Source organism: Orbicella franksi, chromosome 9 (genome assembly GCF_964199315.1).
Source record: "Orbicella franksi chromosome 9, jaOrbFran1.1, whole genome shotgun sequence".
NCBI lineage: Eukaryota > Metazoa > Cnidaria > Anthozoa > Scleractinia > Merulinidae > Orbicella > Orbicella franksi.
The window spans coordinates 11,156,912-11,180,204 of NC_138153.1; the positions used below are offsets into that span (position 1 = coordinate 11,156,912).

The 23,293-nt window shown below is 39.8% G+C and overlaps 1 protein-coding gene across 1 annotated transcript; it reads right to left on the reverse strand.

Moving 5' to 3' along the window:
* Positions 1-739: 739 nt before the first annotated feature.
* LOC145498396 (oncoprotein-induced transcript 3 protein-like) lies at positions 740-21,237 on the reverse strand. The gene is made up of 4 exons (XM_081478325.1): positions 20,713-21,237; positions 20,520-20,573; positions 15,560-15,673; positions 740-4,155 (listed from the first exon to the last, which is right to left on the reverse strand). The coding sequence occupies exons 1-4, from the start codon at positions 21,176-21,178 to the stop codon at positions 3,956-3,958; spliced, it is 834 nt and encodes a 277-aa protein (XP_081334451.1). The 5' UTR covers positions 21,179-21,237; the 3' UTR covers positions 740-3,955.
* Between the last annotated feature and the right edge of the window lie 2,056 nt (positions 21,238-23,293).

Sequence of the window (23,293 nt, forward strand, 5' to 3'; positions counted from 1 at the left end):
AACGATCTTTTCTATCTTGCTTTTGGTAGCTGTGGCAGTTTGATGATGATGATGATGACGACTTTATGTAAGTTTCGATGTATTTAGCACTAATGTGCTAATTGGGGACACTGTAAATAAATAAACAAATATTTCAAATATAACATAAACTATTAAGAATCCCAACTGGTGGGAGGCTGACCAGTTGGCTATTTACACAACATGGTCGAGGAGTTGAACTCGGGGCTACCGAGAACAAATCCAGATAGCGGCAGGGCGGAGGATTTGAACCAGGGACCTCCAGATTTCAAATCCAGCGCCGTAAACCACTCGGCCACGCCGTCTCCCATAATGGGCACATCAGGGAAAATACTGCAGATGGTATCAAGCTTCCACATTATGGTGTATCTACATTTTAAGGTTACCGTATACCTTCAGGGGTGTCTCGCGTCCAAGCGATGTAGCGCGTCCGGTTTAAGCGGTAGATACCTAATCCCCATATCAAACTAAAGCTTATAGAGCTGGCTATCAAACTATACCAAGAATTTTGAAATGGAATGCATTGCCGATTTTTTCAGGACCACTAAATACGAACGCCCTAATCACCTTTAGGAAGCTACAAGTCAAAGCGAATTTTGTTTTTCGCCAATTTATTTTCTTCTCCGGTTTAAGGACAAAAAGCGCTAAAAAAAAAGCGTGTCTGCGTTTTGTCATGTTCAGTTGCACTAAAAAGTTACAGAACATTTTCGAAATAGGATTTAAAAAATGTGAAGTGATCGTACAAAAATCGCTTTCGGAGAAAAATTATTTCGAAATAAACAATTCGCAGACAGGTTTTTGTTTATTATATATTAATCTAGCTACTGTCCAAATTTGAGGGCAATCGAAGAAATTCCCTTTGAGTTGTAACTCTTTAAGGCGTCTGCTTCAAGCGAAAAAATTTATTCGAGAAAACAGCGCTAAGAAAAATCTCTTGCTTCGCAAACAAACTCCGCCCACAAACGCCTTCAACTGGGTTCTCAGATCACTGAGCCAATCAGCGTTTGGAAAGTTTTTTCTCACGGTGAAATTTACGCGTGAGTCTCCAAAACACCCCTGTGTTTCGCAATGCGCAGAAGGCGGAGAGATAATTTTTCTGTAGCTCGGTTTTTCTTGAAGCTGGTCTGGCAAAATGGGGAAGACGAAAAAGGATACGAACGCTAGAGTGGCTGGGCGAAGAAAACAAACAAGGGAAAGCGCGGCGGAACAAATGTGCATGGATAATATTCCAATGGATCTCAATGAGTCCGACGATTCATCGGTATCGGACTCAAAAGAAGAGTCACTGTAAAAATCGCTGTTATCGCTGTCAAATTCCCAATTTTTTACAGAACCTTTCTCTTCTCTTGACTCGATCTTTTTGCCCGCTTGATACGATAGCCATGGCTTCAACCGCGAGGCCAATTTTCGCTTCTTCACTCCGAGATGTATTTTCATTCGTTCTTCGCTGTTTTCGCTTTTTCGAACTGGTCCACGGAGTCTTCCGTGGTTCATGTTTACTTATAAATTAATAGAATTACACCTAATACGAAAACTGCTTGGATTAACAATGCTGTTCAACTGAGTAGAGGTGAGTAGCCAGTCAATTCGTGGTATCCATTATAGGTGAGATTCCCGCGAAAGTCGTCTCGGTTGATTGCATTCGCGTTATAGGGCTGTCAATCAAGAGGGAACTCTTACTTCCGGCCATAACGTAAAACCTCCATTTCTCCGCCAATATTTAGTTTTTTCCATTTTTTTTTTTTCAGAAATTGGAGATTACTCTTCGACCATTACTTTGACGCAAAAATCCAAATTTGAAGAAAATTACCGATCTGAAGGTATACTGTAACCTTAATTCTCCGCAATAAAAATCTGAGAATCTGTCCCACCAGAACTTAAACTTTTTCCATGAATGTTCTTCAAAAAGCGGTATAAAAGATTCTTACCGACCACTCAAAACTGACCATAGTTTAACTGTAAGATACTACTGTACAATATTCAGGACATTGTTTTTCTTTTATTTTAGCTTGCATTTATGTATGTCTTTCTTCTTTTATGATAATAATATCGTCTTCAATGTAAATATTGATTTAAATTAACTTAGCATGCGGCCAACGCCAACTTATATCTACATGACAGTGACCAACTCGAAAGCTCATTGGCTACTTTGGTCACTGTACACAATTAAATATTGTTTCTTCTAGTTAATTTCTATCTGTATTTATTTTTCCTATATCATTGTAAACCATCTTACGTTAAGTTGTTTTTTTCTGTAAATAGTGTGCGATAATAAAAAACTGAAACTGAACTGCTTCCCAGATGCTGGGCGAAACTCTTTCCTGAGTTACACAAGAAAAAACATAATAGATGGGTTTTAAGAAAAGAGATCACATCCATCATTTTATTCTATGTTTTGTTTTCTTTGATTGAATTTTCAAATGATTAATATTATTCTCTTGGTTTAAAAGTTTGCAACCTTCTATACCGTTGAGCTAATGCCAACTGTACATGTACACACATTAACCTACCACAAAACGGCTTGGAAATTTGTAGCAGAAATTTCACAAATACTTAAGTTAGATACAAGGTAGAACATTCAAGCTCAGTTAAAATTAAAGTATGCTTTGATGCGTTGTAGTTAATTTATAACAGAAGTTGTATCTGTGTAAACCAAAGGAAATCACTAAAAGAAAAGCACTCACCAGTCGTCCACTAAATGCGCCTCATCTACAATGCCACGTACATTTTTCAGAAAGTTAGTTGTTTTGAGGATCGTTTTTGTGTTGTTCTTGAGCAGAAGTTCTGGGTGTGAAAATGTCAGTAGCAGTTTGCCGTCTGTCGTTAAGGACATTGCTAAATGGTTGGTACTTTTCCTTCTGTCGAGAATAATAAATGGCTCTTAAATGATCCAATTTGCCTATGTCATCTTTCATCATGGCATTTAGTGGCGATACGACAATGGTGATGGCTTTTGTCTGTGTAGGTGGACCTTTGGCATCAACAAAGTCAAAAACATCACTTAACAGATGGAAAACGTGAGACTTTCCGAAACCCGTCGGCAAAACAACTGAAACGTCTTTTTTTAGAACAAACTACGGCTAATTGCCCTTTGCTCAGCTTTTAGGCAAAAGTTTCAGTCTTCCAGCTTTCTTTAAGGCAGACGCAACAGCTGCGTCCAAGTAACCCGCCATTTTGGTTTTGCACTGAGCATGCGCTGTGGCGCTAGCACTGCCAGATTTTGGCTACGCTTGCGCAGAGTTCCCCAGAGCCTTCGCACGCGGTCACAATCTCGTTCCCAGAGTCTTCTTTCCCCTTGACCAGCGGTCGGAAAACGAGAGCTCTGGGAGCAACCATTTTGAAATAACCGAATTCTGGTGATTCTGCCTATCCGGTTTCACTGCGCAGTCTACATCTATGGCGCATGCCTGAAATGGTTGCTCCCAGAGCTCTCGTTTTCCGACCGCTGGTCAAGGGAAACAAAGACTCTGGGAACGAGATTGGCGCGGTCAAGAAAGCGAAGGGTCTGGGGTCGAGAATGAACCTCAATCTTCTTTCCAAAGATGATTTCCAGTCCGTATCGCGCACTCTCGAGAGTTTGTTTACGTATTTAGTTTTGATTCATGTAAGACGTTCTACAAAGTAACATTTAATTCGCAACTAGTTACATGAAACAATTCAACTTTCATGTTAACCGCCAGTATGGATGCGGAGCTTTATGCTTCGTTCTTTCTGACATCTCTTGGTGAAACGAATTCATAGCTGTAAAAATTAAAGAAACTAATAGAAAAAGAATTTGAAATGCCTCAAAGATAAGGTAAGCGGTCCGTAGCGAATAACATTGATTGGTTTTTCATCGAGTGAGACACACAAACATTGGGTACTGAGTCTGCACAGCAAGGAGTGGAAATCATCTTCAAGCCTAAATGTACTGTTTTAGCTTTAATTTGAAATACATTTAGAGAGAAACAAAGTAAAAGAAAACGAAATTAAAAACAGAAGCAATAAGATACATAGACTGTTGATGACAACTGACAGACGCATCAGTCTGACAGCGATCTCCAGTAAATCCTGGCAGGCACCAGCAAGTGTAGTTGTTGATACCATCTCTACACAATCCACCATTACTGCATGTGTTTTCAACACACTCATCTATGTCTGGCAGTGAAAAATGATACCAACATTATTTTTTGACAGTTGAAAAAGTAAACGTGGTTTCCACCCTGAGCAAAATTGAATCGAATGTATCAGAATGTGCCTAACGAAAACTAAAGATTGCTTGTAACAGGTCACCTCTTACATTTAAGACCGAGTTTACCAGAGGACCAGGCAGGGGTGATACATGCCATCTCTCCTTCTTGGATGAAATTTTGTCAGATTGAAGGTACTACCCAACAACTCTCAAAGGCAAAGTGGGCCAGCTTTGAGATTTGTACTGTAGAAGTTAGACCCCCCCCCCCCGGATTTTTTGCCCAAAATCCCAAACATTTCACCAAAATAAGCATCAAATTTAAACACCACTTGACTCCTGCTTACAGAATATAATGACATTTACTAGTATTTGACACAAATAAAGACTGGATCTATTTTAGTTTACACCGGGATTTTCAATTCTTTTGAAGTGACAGGTGCCAATCACAAATTCTCATTTCCTATCCATTTAATGCAACATTTAGCTATGAGGCAAATTAGCTCAAATTCTTACTCAGATATTGTTTAAGTCCAACTTTCTTTTGCAAAACTAATTTCACCTTAGTTTATACAGTCACCCTTGGCCTGATGAAATCAAGAATAAAATTCTGGACATTTGTTATCTTTTGGTGACATAAGCTGTTCAAACAACTTGACAAGAGATTAGTTTTAACAAAGAGACAAGGGAGAAATCTACAAATATTACATATTACAGAATAAGTTTATCAATATCATTTCTATGTTTATGTCATTAACAGTGTCTGAATATTATTTAGGACAGTGGACGCTCAAATATTGCTTAAGTCCAACCTTGTTTTGCTAAACTAATTTCATAACAGTTTAGAGCCACCTTTGGCCCGATGAAATCAAGATTAAAATTTTGGACATCTGTTATTTTTTTGATGACAAAAGCTGTTCAAACAACGTGACAAGAGATCAGTTTTGACAAAGAGACGCGAGCGAAATCTAGAAAAATTACATTATAGAATAAGTTTATCAATGGTATTTCTATGTTAATGTCATTAACACTGTCTTCGAATATTATTTAGGGCAGTGGAAGCTTAGTGAATCCAAAACGCTTTTCAATATCCCTAAAAACAACAGTGCGAAACACTTAAATTCTATTCGTACAACCTAGTTATTTGAATGAACAGCCGTGATATTTTAATTCTACAACATTAATCCGGGTTCAAAAAAACCTTGAAGTATTGATTTAGCTGCATCAGGCAATCAAGTAAATCTTGTGAAGTTTATATGAAATAATTCATATATGAACTGCGGTTGTAGATGAAAGTGAAGAATGATCATCGCAGTTAATTTTCCAATTTAAGCAATTGGAAAGAAGAAGCCTGAAAAAATCAGGGCTTCAACGGGATTCGAACCCGTGACCTCCGCGATACCGGTGCGATGCTCTACCAACTGAGCTATGAAGCCACACATTGGGAACGAGGTCAATTAGTTGAGTTCATATCTTCCCGTGAGGAGTGAAATATTGTGAAGTTTATATGAAATAATTCATATACGAACTGCGGTTGAAAGTGAAGAATGATCATCGCAGTTAATTTTCCAATTTAAGCAATTGGAAAGAAGAAGCCTAAAAAAATCAGGGCTTCCAATGTGTGGCTTCATAGCTCAGTTGGTAGAGCATCGCACCGGTATCGCGGAGGTCACGGGTTCGAATGCCGTTGAAGCCCTTTCTGAGAGAAATTTGGGCCTCGAGAAGATCTAGTAGCTGAAATTATCTGAAACCTAAGATCAAGGCGAGCACACATGACAACATACACGGCACCAGTACCTTAGTTTTAGCGAGGTTTTAGCCCTGGTTGAACTTTTTGAATTTGTCTAGGCACTCAAGAAGCTTGAGTGGCTCTCGGCTATCGTTTTCTTTTCTGCTTAGTAACCTCCCGTGTACATCCGTAACTCAATAGTGCTGTGAAATAAGTAATTGTTTTTTTCTGTTCAAAAGACTATATTACAGATTCTACATGGTGGATGGTAAATTAGCTGACACAAGTAGTATAGGTAAGACAATAGGAAAACTTAGTTCTTGGATCATACATCTAGCTTTCTTCGTACTGCACGCCTGATCAAGATCTCTTCCGCTTCACCTTGAGCAAGACTCAGATCAGCGTGGTTTTTGGCTTGTCAGCCACTTCTGTACATCACAGACAACCTGCTGAAGAACTAGGCTATTTGGTAAGCAGCAAGCTACTCTTCTTTGCTGGAAATTTTGCCGCCACTACTGTCTGGCAGAGTTCTCACCTTACAGCACGCATCCTCCACACTTTCTTCATGTCTCCTCACCTTCCAGGGATGTTCTTTTCGGATATGTGTTTACCTTCTCAGAAAAGCGGGTTCCTCTTTGTGATGTTTTCAGACCCATCCCTTTGAGATTTCACATGCGGATCATGATCACTAAAAGACGTTTGGGATTTCAACCCATTTTTTCTCTTTAACCTCATAACGTGTTTACCTTCATCCAAGTGTTTCTGCAGACTGCGAAAGACTGGTATGTCTTTGTGCATCCCTCCTCGGGGTAGGAGGAATACACTCTCGTAGCTTTGACAACTTGAGACTCTTTTTCAATAGATTGCGAGGTATTAGACTGAGTCTGTTGGAGCTCACTGGTCAAAATCGCCGTGGATCTAAAAGTGCCAGTCTCTCTCGCAGTACATTGAAGGGCTGCTCCACGCATAAGTCTTGAGGTCCTAGGCCTTTAACTTTTGCCAGGGCCCAATTCATAAGCCTTACACACTCTCGAACCTCCGGACTTGCAGCTAAAAGATTTTAGAGGCTAAAATCCAGACATTGTGTACTTCATGGTCTGGCTTGACTCTTGAGCCTTAACGATAGTATTGATGCCTGACACCCTGTAACCGGTCATAGGAATCTATGCAAACCTTCAGCCATATCACTAGCACTTTTGATGTCGTGGCCTTCAGTTATGTTACGACGCACATGGCTCTTCACTGTGGCAATTCTTCTGTCATAGACGTCCTTTCCAGCCTGTGGATCTTTGAAATCATAATTTGACGATCTTAATGCCTGTGCACTCTCAAAGGCTGGGAAGTGAGAAGATATGAACAAAGGTAACATGTGACATTTTTACGCTTTTCTTTCAAAATAGGAACAACTGAGCAAAAAAAGCGAAGCCATTCTTAACATTGGAGTGTGCATATCTATAAATAGAGAGAAATCCCTTGTGCAGTGTTCTAAGCTATATCACCTGACTAGATCAGGTTCAAACCCCGGCCGGACCAACACTCAGGGTCTTAAAATAATTGAGGAGAAAGTGTTGCCTTTGTAATGACATCTGCAAATGGTCAGACTTTCTAGTCTTCTCGGATAAGGAAGATAAACCGTAGACCCCGTCTCACAACTCTTCATAATTAATTCTGTGGGACGTAAAAGAACCCACACACTGATCGAAAAGAGTAGGGGACGTAGTTCCCGGTGTGGTGGTTTATATTAGCTGCATAAGCTTTTCTGAAATCCGAGAAATAATTTATGTATGCATTTATGTATGTATTGAGCAAATATGTATTCATATGCAGTATGTATTCAGTGATCCACAGGTGGAATGCCTGTAAAATAGCTCTCAAGCTAAGGCAAAGCGTATATCCACGTTAAATAAAGCATGCATAATAATAATAATAAATAAATATTTATATAGCGCCTATCCATGCCTGCTCTAGGCGCTGTACAATTCACCAAAATGAGCTGTACTAATCTTAATAATTAAAAATGTGCATTTAAGAAAGTAATAGAAAGTAAAAATCGCTAAGAATAATAAGTTTTCTTAAAAAGATGAGTTTTGAGTTTAGATTTAAAAGAACTTAGAGTGTCACATGAGCGGATAGAAACGGGTAGACTGTTCCAGAGTTCAGGAGCGGAAACAGCAAAAGCTCGTGAACCATATGTCTTCAGGTGAAAATTCGTGGGGTTAAGAAGTAATAAGTGTGATGATCGGAGGATTCTCGAAGGTTGGTAGTACGCAACTAGATCTTGAATGTACACAGGAGATTGTTGATGAAGAGCCTTAAAGGTAAGTAACATAATCTTGAATTTAATGCGTTCAGAAACAGGAAGCCAGTGTAATTCTTTCAGTATTGGAGTGATGTGGTCGTACTTTCGGGAACAGGTGATAAGTCGGGCAGCGGCGTTCTGAACAGACTGGAGCTTTTTTAAAGCACACTTCGGTACATTGTACAAAAGAGAGTTGCAGTGGTCGAGTTTGGAAGACACAAAAGCATGGACCAGGATCTCGGTGGTTTTCGTAGATAAGAATTTCCTTATCCGGGAGATGTTGCGCAGATGATAAGAGGCTGATTTACATACATACATACATACATACATACATACATACATACATACATACATACATACATACATACATACATGCATACATGCATGCATGCATGCATGCATGCATGCATACATACATACATACATTCATACATACATACATACATACATACATTCATACATTCATACATTCATACATTCATACATTCATACATTCATACATTCATACATTCATACATTCATACATTCATACATTCATACATTCATACATTCATTCATTCATACATTCATACATTCATACATTCATACATTCATACATTCATACATTCATACATTCATTCATTCATACATTCATACATTCATACATTCATACATTCATACATTCATACATTCATACATTCATACATTCATACATTCATACATTCATACATTCATACATTCATACATTCATACATTCATACATTCATACATTCATACATTCATACATTCATACATTCATACATTCATACATTCATACATTCATACATTCATACATTCATACATTCATACATTCATACATTCATACATTCATACATTCATACATTCATACATTCATTCATTCATTCATTCATTCATTCATACATTCATACATTCATACATTCATACATTCATACATTCATACATTCATTCATTCATTCATTCATTCATTCATTCATTCATTCATTCATTCATTCATTCATTCATTCATGTATGTATATGTATGTTCATTTTTTATATCAATTAAGATTTAATGCAGAAAACTCATAAAGTCCAAGATGTTTTTAACGTAGCATGATTTGGATATTCACTGGGTGAGCTCAAGAGTTAAGCTGCGAGGGCAAACGATAACTTCAGCAAAGAATGCCACTCAGGATTGATGAGGTTGTATGCCGAGTGTAAAGTAAGAGTTGACAATAATTATCTGCAAGATCAAGCATGTGACCCGTGATAATTGAGAAGGGTTTCAAGTGTAATCTAAAAAGCAAGATATGCCGAGGAAGACGCTCTTCTAACTAGTCAATGTTGTAGAATTTAGATATCACGGCCTTTCATTCTCATATTTAGATTGTACGAATAGAATTTAGGTGTTTTGCACTGTTATTTTAAGGGATATAGCAAATAATTTTGCTTTCATTGAGCGTCCACTGCCCTAAATAATATTCAAAGACACTGTTAATGACATAAACATAGAAATAATATTGATAAACTTATTCTGTAATATGTAATATTTGTAGATTTCGCCCTTGTCTCTTTGTTAAAACTAATCTCTTGTCAAGTTGTTTGAACAGCTTATGTCACCAAAAGATAACAAATGTCCCGAATTTTATTTTTGATTTCATCAGGCCAAGGGTGACTGTATAAACTAAGGTGAAATTAGTTTTGCAAAAGAAAGTTGGACTTAAACAATATCTGAGTAAGAATTGGAGCTAATTTGCCTCATAGCTAAATGTTGTATTAAATGGATAGGAAATGAGAATTTGTGATTGGCACCTGTCACTTCAAATGACTTGAAACTCCCGGTGTAAACTAAGATAGGTCCAGTCTTATTAAAATTCAATGTATTCAATGTATTCTGTAAGCAGGAGTTGTGTCTAAATTTGATACTTATTTTAGTGACATTTTGGGGATTCTGGGCAAAAAACCACGGGGTGGTACTACTCCTAAGGGAAAAATCACAAAACCGACCCACTTTATTGTCATGTATTTGGTTTATTGAAATCGAAGTACATGGAACAGAATGCGCATAAGTGCGCATGCTCATAATGCCAACCGCTGGCTCAATACACTACAACTCCTTCCCCCTTAAGCCAGTCTCGTACCCCAAAAGTTCAACACAACATGCTATTCTTAAAAATAAAGTCAGAGCCCTAGAATGGGAAGTTCAATGTTCAAAGGTCCAGCCGGTCTGGGGGCTTCCTCTCTCTGGTAGGGTATCTTCTAACAGGAACATGTTCAATCTGGCTCGGCGGGCTGCTAACTGAAGGTTTAGCCGCCGGATTGGATGGCTGAAAACCCGTTTCCCGTGGGACGGCTTCTGTCTGCTCAGGCGGCTCAGCTACTTGGTCACCATGGTACTCGACTGGGGGCGGGAACAGCAACGGCTGGATAACTGGTGTACGATTGTCTGCAACAGGAACATTGGAATCTTTGATTTGGTCTGTGTGTCGACGCCAAACTAAGTTAGGCCCAATCTCCACTTCATAAGACAGGGGTCCTAGTTGTGCACGCACAGTACCTGGTACCCACGTTGATTTTCCATTGTAATTTCGTGCTATTATTCTGGCCAATGGAAAAATGTCGCGTTACAGAACCACCCTTGGCGACAGACTGGTCTATCTGACGGTTGTTTATCTGGACGCTGAGATCTGGTTTTAAAAGGTCCAGTCGAGTGCGTAATCTTCTTCCCAAGAACAACTGGGATGGTGGCTCTCCAGTGGTTGAGTGGGGAGTGTTCCGATAAGCCAGCAAAAATCTTGCCAACTTAAGATTCAAGGATTTCACTTCAGTTTCGCTCTTCATCGCACTTTTGAAGCTCCCCACACAGCGTTCCGCCAGCCCGTTGGTGGCAGGATGGTAAGGTGCTGACGTGATGTGTTTGATTCTGTTTCTCTTAAGGAATTGCTGAATTTCTTCTGATGTGAATTGCGACCCGTTATCGCTTACCAACTGGGCTGGTATTCCATATCTGGCAAATTACTTCTGAAGGACTTCAATGGTCTTCTCTGAGGTTGTATTAGTCATTCTCTCTATCTCTAGCCATCTTGAATGTGCATCCACTACCACCAAGAACATGCTGTTGAGGAACGGACCTGCAAAATCAATGTGAATTCGTTGCCAGGGGGACGAAGGCCACTTCCATGCGTGTACCGGTACTGTACTGGGCTCTCTCTGTGTTAGTTGGCAACCTGAGCAGGACTTAAGGTGGCCGAACACAGTTTTCGCGCGCGCTCTTGCTGATGCAATTGAGCGCGCGCATAAGGATTGCAAAAACAAACATGCCGTCAATAGAGCGATCATTTTCTTTATTCAACAGCCGCACTATCTGTGCTCTTTTTCTCTATTATTGAACGCAGTGTATTGATGGCTTTAGTCTTTTATTACAAAGATATGTTAGAAAAGGTAACGACGCAAAGAACCTAGCAATTCTCAGCTTTCTCTTTGTTACCGAAAGAACCCAGTCAAATGCAGCGCATGCGCAGTTGCTCGAAAAATTGAGACCGATTGCTTTTGCAGAAACTTGCGGATTTCTGACGATCCAGTCGTTAGAATTTCAAGAAATTTGGCAAAAAAAAATAGTACAGAAACCACGTGAATGATTTATCGCAAAAAATCTGAATTTTGACATAGGGAATTTTTAATAATACAGAACTTGCGGTGAAAACGATTTACGGCGAATTACGAAAATCGCCTATGTCAAAATTTTATTAGAACAGTGTTGACAGAAGGGATTTAATGTCAATTCGTAGTGGGCAAAAAATGAAAAAAATCTAACGACTGGATTTTTTTCAAATAAACAAAAACCATTTTTTAAGCCTTGTTTTTAACCAGCCCCGTTGCCATGGCAACAGCACACACCTTAGCCAAAATGCGAGAATACACTTTTCTGTGGTTAACCTTGACTCTTGCAAAAAACGGGCGCCAAAGCATAAATAGCTTAAAAGTAATGGTGAATTAGGCATACGCTCTTGGAAACTGTGTTCGGCCACCTTAACCGTCAGTTCGATTTCCTTGTCGATTCCAGGCCATCAGATGTAGCTTCGGGTGAGGGCCTTCATCTTCACGACCCCCATATGTCCCTGATGCAGTTCTTCGAGAACTTGAGGGCGCAACTTTGGAGGTACTACGACTCTTATTCCCCACATCAGACAGCCTGATTGTAATGTGATCTCATCTTTGCGAACAAAATAGGGGTTGAGTGCAGGAGCAGTGTTGTGTGGCCAACCTTTACTGGTCATCTCATACACTTGAGCCAAAACAGGATCTCTCTGTGTTTCTCGCCTAACGTTATCCACTGTGACTGGAAGCGGATCAAACTGCATCAAATTAAATACACCCACAGAGTCGACAACTTCTTCATCTCTGGATTCCTTTATGAGTGGAAGGCGGGAAAGACCATCGGCATTACTGTGAACTTTAGTGTTCTTGTATTCAATGGTGTAATCATAGCCCGCCAGGAACAAGGCATAACGTTGCAGTCGAGCTGCAGTGACCACAGGGATGCTTTTCCGCGGATGAAAGATTGACGTTGAGGGCTGATGATCTGTGTACAATGTGAAAGAGCGGCCAAACAAATACATATGAAACTTCTTTACCCCCCAGATTATTGACAAGGCTTCTTTGTCAATCTGTGCATACTTTTGCTCAGTTTTGGTGAGTGTCCTTGAAGCAAGAGCTATGGGTCGCTCGGTACCGTCGTGCATCACGTGAGACAGCACCGCTCCAATACCGACAGGGGATGCATCACAAGCAAGCCTTAGTGGTAGGCTGGGATCATAATGCGTTAAAACTTGCTCTGACGTGATCATTTCTTTCACTTCGTGGAATGCTATCTCGCACTGTTCTGTCCATTTCCACTGATGATTCCTCTCCAAAAGTTGTGTCAGGGGATGTACTACTGTCGATAGGTTAGGCAAGAACCTGTGATAGTAATTGATTAGCCCGAGAAAAGATCTCACTTCAACTACATCGTTTGGACGTGGCGCATTCAATACTGCTTCTACCTTCTCTGCTGACTTGTGTAGGCCATCTTTGTCGATGTCATGTCCACAATAAGTTATCTTCTCCTTGAAAAACTCACATTTTGCCTTGTTTGCTCTCAAACCATGAAGCTGAAGCCGTCGTAGAACTTCTTCTAAGTTAGCCAGGTGTTCTGCATCATCCTTGCCAGTAATAATCATATCATCAAGGATACAGCTTGTGCCAGATGTTCCTTCCAGCACTTGATCAATGGTGCGCTGCCAGATTGCAGGTGCTGATGTGATGCCAAACACCAGTCTGTTGTACTGAAACAGACCCATGTGTGTGTTGATGGTGAGGTATTTCTTGGAATCTTCTTCCATCTCTAGTTGGTGGTATGCCTGACGAAGGTCAATCTTTGAGAATTTCTACCCACCACTAAGCTTTGCAAAGATATCTTCAATGCGGGGTAAAGGATACTGCTCAGCTTGTAGTTCTGGGTTCACTGTGCCTTTGTAATCACCACAAATTCTGACAGACCCATCTTTCTTTGGGACAGGTACAATGGGCGTTGCCCAGTCGCTCCACTCAACTTTCGTGAGAATACCTTCGTTCTGAAGTCTTCTCAGTTCTTCTTCAACCTTGGGCCTCAAGGCGTAAGGTACGGCACGAGCTTTGCAGAAATGAGCTTGGCTATCTTCTTTGAGGGTTAGCCTTGCCTTAGCTGATTTGAATGTTCCAAGTTTATCTTCAAAAACATCAGAGTATTTTCTAGCATGGTCTGCAGACGCTCGTTAGCATTTGGTGGGGTTTGTGAAGCTTTCAGTGATTTAATAGCATACCACTCCAGGCGTATCTTGTAAAGCCAATCCCTTCCCATCAACACCGGGCCCTTATTCTTAACCACATACAGATCCAACAGTAAAGGTTGCTGACCTTTGTACTCAACATTTGCCTTAAGCACTCCCAGTGGAACAATGTTTTCCCCCGTGTAGGTTTTCAACATTAGTTCCGTTTTATGCAAGGGTTTGTCGTTAAACTTCTCCTTGTACAAATCATGTGGAATGATCGACACAGCCGAGCCTGTGTCCAGTTCCATTTTCAACGGTTTCCCTTCTACTTTCAGATCTACCCAGATTACATTACTGCTCGGTTTCCTCACATTGTGTATCTTCATGCTTCCTAACACATCTTCAAATTCATCACTTTAACTGTACTGAACAGTATGGACTTGAGTGTTTTGTGGTGTTTTGGGTGGTTGCTTTGGCTTACCTTGTCGTCTCGAGTTACAAACTTTGGAAATATGGCCCACCTTCCCACAATGATAACATGTCTGGTCCTTGAATCTGCAATTGTGTGATGCGTGCGAGTCTCCTCCGCATCGATAGCAACCTTTAGGCGTGAGGTTCGGCGGCGGCGGCGGCGGCGGAGGCGGTGGCGGTGGAGGTGGAGGTGGTTTGCTGTTATCTGAGATCTTGTCAACTCGAGGTTCTGTGTGCAGCTTACTGTGCAATTCCGAAGCATCACGAACGGCAGTTTCCATCGCTACGGCTATCTCCAAAGCCTTGGTATATTTCAGTTTTAATATAATGTTTCTGAAAGTAAACGCCTTTGTATCTGCATATTTTGAAGGCCACAGACCAATATATCCCGTAAAGCTTCGTTAAGGTTCGCGCCCAAATTGCAGTGAGTCGCTAGTTTCTTCAGTTCTACTACGTAGGCCAACACGGTTTCTCCTTCTCGCTGATTTCGTTTGTAAAAACGAAAGCGTTCTGCTATTTCCAATGGTTTAGGACTTAAGTGCTGCTGAAGGGTCGTGACGATCTCTTGGAAGCTCTTCGTGGCTGGTTTATCCGGTGAAAGAAGGTCCCTCAACAATGTGTACGTTTTGCTGCCGATCAAGCTTAACAAGGTTGGCACTTGGCGGTCCTCATCGATGTTGTTTGCTAAGAAAAACTGTTCTACACGTTCCGCATAAGTTTCCCATTTCTCTTGTGTCTCATCAAAACTCTCTATCTTCCCGATAGCAGTCATATTTTGGACGTTTTCCTACGACTTCATCCTCGTCGCCACTGTCATGTATTTGGTTTATTGAAATCGAAGCACATGGAACAGAATGCGCATAAGTGCGCATGCTATCTGGTAAAGTTTCATCCAGAAAGGAGAGGTGACATGTATCACCCCTACCCGGTTCTCTGGTAAACTCGGTGTTAATTACAAAACCCTCCTTGACGCTTATCAAAGAGACAAATGACAAAGAAGCATTCATCCAAGCACTTTAAAGGACGAATAAAAGAGAAACCATAGCGGCAACAACAACAAAGAACAAACAAGGGAGTGAACAGGAAAAGAAACAAAGAAAAATACCTACCAGTTTCACACCGATCTCCCGTGAACCCTGGCTGGCAGTTACACGAGTAGTTGATTACACCGTCTATACACGATCCACCGTGTTGACACGTGTGATTGACACACTGATGGATGTCTTTTAGAAAATAAAATACAGAATGTATCTTACAAATAGCCTTAATGACGGGAATTCAGAAAGCATTTTTGACCTTGTTTATTTAATTGTTTCTTATTTGGGTCATTTATTGCTGGTTTTCAGTGTCACGCAATTCAAAATAGGTCAAAATCAAAATCAAAACCGTTTAATAGATAAAGTCCAGAATCTGGGATATGAAAGAAGGTAGATATGCAAAGACTTTCGCCAAGATTCTGGCCACAGAAATTTTTCTTACGCAAGATATGCGGAGAAATGTTCTACCCAATTTTATCGACATTTGTATGGAGACGCCATGCTGGTGCCCATCCGTATGGGCAACAACATGGCGGCCAGAAACCAACAGAAACATCTGTCACTGAGTTTTGCTACAAAAGTGTGAATTTATCCCTCGAGGAACTCTAAAACATTAAAATAATACTTCTTCTAAGACATAAACTGTTCAGATAGCCAAATTCCCCGAAATAAGTCACTTTTTTAACCATCATGCCAGCTCTGTAGGCCGTCATGTAAATGCCGAGTCACGCAAAAGCTTAGAAATTCAAGCGTAGGGTATCACAAAGCCAAGAACCCATTCGGAGCGAAAATGTGTATGAATATTAGTTTTCAGCTGCTCTTATACATCATTAAAGTAAAATCTCAGGAAGATCAATAGTTTTGTAGTTTGAATTTTAGTGACGTCATATGAAAACCAGCTATAGGTAAGAAATTTGAAATTGTTTTCAACCTGCTCATATATTATATCTAATAACTTTTCGATGTATCACGCCTAAAAGAAGTAAATAATTCTGCTATTTGAAATATGGTTCTTAATTTTTGATATTAGTAGCCCTGCATAAAAAAATGAAAATTTCAATTGGATCTTATCATTCTTAGCCAAGCAATTTAAGTCCAGGCAAGGTGCTGTCATTCAAGTAATCAAGAGCAATACAAATTCAAACCTAGTTGTCTTGTCAATTGCCATACCTTTAAGCTTTCGTTCCTGTTTTGGTTTCTTGAAAAAAAAAATTCATAAACCTTTACGTTTTGATAATCAAGCTTTATAAATTTTGCAAGAATGATAAGGAAACATTAAAATATAGAAACTGCTTCTCACGTGAGCTAACGTTTCTATGGCAACTAGCGATTTTATGGGATGTTTTATAAGCCTAGATATTCTGTTTATCTCTAATTAATTCAAAATAGATGTAGAGTAAAACAAATAAAAAGCAACAACAGAAAATCAAAGAACGAAACAAAGATACATTCAATCATATATACTAGACTACCGCCTTGTTGCTAAAAAGTATAAAGGAGCAAAAAGGGTAGCGAACTGGAGTGCTGGCGGCTCTAGTTTTCTTTCAGCAGCATTTTCAAGTGCCAGCTTAGGTTCAGCTTTGTCCGGTTCAGGTTGTCTTAATACCGGCTACAGTCATTAGGTGGTTTAAGCCGCTGTTTTGCTCTGTTTTCTTCAGGTCTGAGATTCGCCAGCAAGAAACTTGATTTAAAAATAAAAAGAAAGAAACATCAAGAGATTGTTACACTTGCTATCGCAAAACGTGAAACTGTTGACTGGCGTCTTTCCAAATCTATGGTTGATAACCGAGTATCTGACACAGAGAATTTCAGTTAATTCTACCTCGTTACCATCCTGAGAGATTCCATGAAATAGCAAGCGCATGCGCCAATCAGTGCAACTTTTGTCGCCGATCAGGTTGGCTTTTTACTGCTGTGTACGAGGATTTTTTTTTCCACTGAAAAATACAACTTTATTCAGCACTTAGAATGGACGAACCATTGCAATTAGCAATGATTGCATGATTGGTTGGTCAAATCGTGTGATATAGACGTGTTTAAACTTGCTTTGTTTTTTATTCAAATTTCATGACTTTGCTTGCTAGGTTTCTCTTGCTTTCTTTCTGCTATTGCTGCTTAATTGAGCGTGTTTTTTTCCCTCGTCGCCAGTGTAACAACCGCGAGTCTTTCTCTAGATGAATGCCGTTTCATAACAAAACACTTCGCCGACTACATCTGACAACGTGGCACTATAAAGGGATGTATGTGCATGTGCATGTGCAAAACTGAACTATACTGGAATCGTAGGAATGGTGGACTGGATATTGCATTTCCATTAAAGCTTCATTACTCGCTGCCATTTATCACGGCAGGTATATTTTCCAGGTTGCAGGTTGCAGGTTGCAGGTTGCAGGTTGCAGGTTGAAATTTAATTATAACTGGAAAACCGCTGGCACTAAAAATAATTAATAACCTATATACATGTACTCGTCAGGGGTTCTTACATAAAGTAGTTCGCCTCTTTTACATAGTGAAAACACGATCGATCCACTATAAATACTTATCGATCGACACGCTGAGACCAGTGAAATCTCTTCAAAGCCATCTGGATGGCTGCTCCACAGATGTTTCCATCGATTTTAGATTTGGCACCTCTTAGTCGGCGCGTCGGGTATGTTATGGACGGGTCAATGGATGAGTGAGTGAGTGAGAGATGTATGTATGTCACACCAATCAGATTGGATCTACTATAAACAGCCAATCAAATTTCTTGTTGTAAAGGTAAATGGTATGTGAGAAGATTTGATCCCGACACAGTTTAGAACGGCCACATTTATTCTTCTATAAAAGAGGAGGAAGTGTTCATATATTGGGCTTACTTTGACATTTTCTGTGGGTTAGGCTGAGGATTTTAGTTACGAACGAGATGAGCCTTGAAGTTTGAAATAGTTCGTGAGTTAGTAGTATGCAAATGCAACGAGATATTTTTATTTTTAGTTGCAAAGGTAACTTGATACTTTTGTTTTTCACAAAGAGTAAATTCAACTAGAGGTCACGAATCGTCGCTTCTAGTTCTTAGGACATGTTTTAGAGGAGACGAGACTACTTAGATATGAAACAGCCCTAACGTTTACAACAGTAAGTGCAGGTGACGATTGTTTTGTTCTTGTTGCATGCAAATATAACGAGATGTTTTTATTTTTTAGTTACAAAGGGTAATTTGACACTCTTGTTTTTCACAAGGGAGTAAATTCAATTAGAGCTGACGAATCGTCACCACTCTTTCCCACGAGATGTTTGCTATCTTTAGTTAGAAATGGTAACTTAACACTTTTTTGTTTTATATGGGAGTAAATTCAATTAGAGCTGACAAGTTATCGGCTATTGTTCCCAGGATATTAAACAAAAAAAAGCTTTCATTTCTGGACGGTTTTTACGTCTCTGCAGTAGCAGTTTATTTTCATTTGATGGGCATTTTATGACATTCTTTTCAGTCCGATATTATTAAAGGAAAAAAGTATCAAAACTGCTCAAATGTTCTTGAAGACTGCGTGGCACCAATTAGTTAAAGTGCAATTTAATTAAATCAGACTTTCAATGTGTCAGAGAGGTTTTTTTTTTTTCTCTTTTTTTCTATTTTCGGTGAAGTAGTGATGTTGCGTTGTGTTGTGTAAAAGGGGTAAACTTACGACTCGTATAAAATGCGAAAAGGTATCTTAACTTGAGTATTTTTGAGCAAAAGTTCCTCTTGGGGGTTGGAAGGGCTATGTGATCGGTGAGTGAGGGAGTTATGCATGTGCATGAGTCACACCAATCACAGTGTGGGTTTTATCAAAGAACGAATCAAAGAAAAAAAATAAGATGGTATCTACATTAATCTGGAGACGTGTCAGATTACTGTAGTTTGTTCAGTCAAACAGTTTATGGCTTACTATTTAGCTATCTTACTATTACCGATGTAACATCGTATGTACATCATAAATTCCCAGTTTCTTTCTTGCTATACATCGCAACCGAAAAAACTTGTCAAATTAACCAAATCATTACCGTAAACAGCTCCATGAATGCTCCTATCTCCGAGACTTCACACAAAAAAGTAACTCTTCCACGCTTTGCGTGCCTATGTTGATACTCGCAGGAAAGAAACCAAATTCAGCAGACATTTTCAAATGATATTTCAGATGTTTCTTCAAAAACAACAATTCAGTAAGGCTTAAAGTCAAAGGAATATACTCTCCTCCCATCGCTTCGGCCGGTTTGGCACTTAGGTGGAAGCCACATTTCTGAGCGATTGTAAACAGCGTCATGTAACAGTCACGTTAAGTCTACCACCTGTACGTTTCTTTTAAGTGCCAGCGGCTTTCCAGTTATAATTAAATTTCAACCCGCAACCTGCAACCTGCACAATATACCTGCCGCATTTATCATGCTCGAACAACCACAAATTTGCATATCCACACTCGCGTTACGGACCGTGGCTCTGAGCCGAGATTCCAACCCCACACATATACAACGCAGATTCTGGGCACCTTTTATTTCCCCGAATCTCGGCTCTTAGGGTAGGGAATATAAAAGTTGTGTCACGGTTAATTTTCCCTACTCTAAGAGCCGAGATTCGGGGATATAAAATGATTCTCCAGTTCCCCTGTAAATAAAACGGGGTTTATGAGAGCACATTCTATTTCCCGGAATCTCGGCTCTTAGAGCCGGAAAAATAACAGTTGTCCCACCTCTTATTTTCCTTACTGTAAGAGCCAAGATTTGGGGAAATAAGAGGTGCTCCAGAACCCACGTTATATATGTGTGTAACTTGTTGTGTGGTCAATACAAATTGCATCAATTTCGAAGTACACGTTTATGTGTCCACTCGTGTATGCATAAATGTATTGCGTTTTAGCTGGTTTATCAACATAAAATCTAAATTTCTATAAACCTTATCAGGAAATCAAGCATTTGGATAATAAAAGGCGAAAAAGATATTGTCCGTTAGTCTTCCCACATGTGGGCACAGTCAACTAATTCTTATCATGACATGATAACGACTAAGACTCACCAGAACAGTTTGGGTGCACACCTTCCTTTCCGTAAGGACATGGTATCATGTCACCTATAAAAATAGAATTTGGACCGATTAGAAACTGCAAACAAAATAAAGCAGACCTTGTGACTTTCATTCAAACAGCAAAACTATTTCAGTGGTATCTAAATAGCGAAGAGAATATTATTTAACATCGTATATTTCTCACCAGCACAATAGGCAACTGCACAATGGTTAGGTGGCCTAAGATAGTACACGTAGTAATCGCCACAGTTTTTAACATTTATGGCTAAGGTCTCCTCGCAGACAACGTCAAAACTGTTGATGCATGCTTGGCGAACAACATTTCCTTCTGCCACTGTTGGATGGCTACCGTTTAACCAAATAGCGTCATGTGTTCCGCAGTGATATTCTGGCACTGTCTTTTCTGGCATCATCACCTCCCCGCCAGCATCACTTGTGAAGCGATACCATCCCGATCGCAAGCCGCGATCACACAAGTATGGCTGTCCCTGTTGCCAGACGCTCTTGATGCTGCGCCGAGGCTCGTTGATCTCTTTGTAAGTGGCATTGCTACAACAGTCAGTACAATTTGCTGTCTGGCACACGCACACGTTCAGGTAGAGAGCGATCAGAAAGAAACTCAGACAGGCAGGCTGACTGAAGCTCTTCATGTTAGATCGCAGTTAATGCGTACAGTCCCAGGTTCTTAGTTGATATGATCGAATCTGGTTTGCAAGAATACACCATGGCGGACTCAGCTCGAAGTTTATTCTCAAGTAGGTTACGATTGGTCCATTGCTTAGTTGACGTCAGTTGCATGTTTATATTTCATGTGTTTATTCAGGGCCTTCGTCACGCAATCTCGCTTTAAAATAGAATTGGCCAAAAAAAAACACTTACACAGACCTGAGCATAGGCTAAGCCAAGGAAAATGTATCCGTATCAACAAGACTAGTGGAGGTTTATTTATTCACGGGATCAGTTATAATAAGCTTCAAGTTCTGCGTCGCGCCGTGCGAAGCAGCATAAGAGACCCATAGGAGTTAGGCATCGGAAATTCGGGTTTCTTCAGTCGGTTTATTATGCGTAATATGTTGATTGTACAGCCTTGAACATAATGAAAATCAAGTAAAGCAATCGAAGTTCTGTCTGCCTTGAGTAATAGCTCTCGTCTTGGCTGCAAAGCTTCTGAATTTAACTGAATGCCGGTGAGGGCGAAAAATGTAGCTCACTTGACTGGCCGCTTTCTTGCTATCGGACTGGTGCGTGAAACAACGCACACAAAAAGAAAACGCGAATCAGAGTCATCCCTACCTTACATGAACTATATAGAATGGGAGTCTTATTATATGCGCCCTTTTGATACATTTTGGCCGCTTTTGTCTGAGCGGAGAATATTGTTTGTGCGTTCTGATATGTTCTATGATATGATTCATAAAATAAATTATCATAGTTTTCACTATAAAAAGTAGTCCGAAAAAAGGGGTAGTAAGGCACCCGTCAAAGTGTGACGACTGGAAAGTGCTAGAACTGTTATCGGCCAACATATGCTTGTCAGGGTTCACTGTTATTTTACCTAACCATTCCAAATAGAAATAGACTACCGACCTCGTCAGGCGACGTCTTGGTGGCTCTAGTGCAAGATGTAACGTAAACAACAATGACATAATCTAAAAGCATTTTATCTGTTGAATGTGTTGTCTGATTTGTCTCGAATAACTGTCAGCTTATATACTATTAATAGATTGATTAAAAGAAGTTCACGTTCTCGATTATCTTTTAGCACAACTTTGTGGCTTAATGGGTGGATGTCATCCAGTTTAATTCATCTAACATCATTTTGAATTGCAGGTACCATTATTTTTAAAGCAAAACGAAAAGCAAACTGAACAAGTACTGGAATGTGTTTGAACAGGTCAGAACAGATGCCTCGTCTGAAATCTTAATGCTGTGAATTCAGACTTATGAAAATGCAAAGCACGAGTTCGAGCTGTCAGGGAAATCAGCCAAAATTAAGCAAAGTACACAAGCAGCGGAATTTGTTTAAACAGGCCAGAGAAAAAAGCCTTGTGTGACAGCTTAATGTAAATCAGACTTATAAAAATGCAAAGCACAAGCTTGAGCTGTCAAGGAAGGGTAAAACAGTTTAGACCTCGGGAGAACTAAGGATTTTCATTTTAGGCATAACAACAAGGATTTTTCCCATAGTTAGAAACAAATACCGGTCGTTACATTGTGCGTATGGGTTTGATAAGTGATGGTAACAGGACTGAGTGAAGTGCAATTCGGTCTGTAATCATACGAGACTAAACAAAATATTGGACGACCGCGCAGCGGGAGTCCGATTTGTTTATCACGAGTATGATTAGAGACCGAATGAGACGACACGAAGTCTTATTACCAATTAATCATGAAAATTACAATTTCCGAGAAAAGAAGAATAGCCAAGTTATGAAAGAAAGGGAAAATTTGAATTAAACGACTGACAAAGGAGGGGTAAATTGTGTTATGTCGCTCTGAAATTAAATTACAACTTTGAATGTGATTGGTTGGTCTAAATTACAACTTTAAAGGTGATTGGTTGATTTAAACGACAACTTGTATATGTAATAGGACTACATACTGTCCAATTTGGAAATAATTGGATGAAAAAATTTCCGAGGACAGCCGCAGGCCAAGTCCAATTTGGCTGTCAGAGGAATTTTTTGAATCCAGTTATTTCCAAATTGGACAAGCATGTAGTCCTGTTACTTATGAGTTATATAGCTCGTGAGGTAATACAGCTT

Coding starts and splice junctions, on each gene's coding strand:
- LOC145498396 (XM_081478325.1), bottom strand. CDS start 21,178: ATGAAGAGCTTCAGTCAGCCTGCCTGTCTGAGTTTCTTTCTGATCGCT. Junction 15,674..20,519: donor TGTGCACCCAAACTGTTCTG/GTGAGTCTTAGT, acceptor ATTTTCTAAAAG/ACATCCATCAGTGTGTCAAT. Junction 4,156..15,559: donor GGGAGATCGGTGTGAAACTG/GTAGGTATTTTT, acceptor TTTCACTGCCAG/ACATAGATGAGTGTGTTGAA.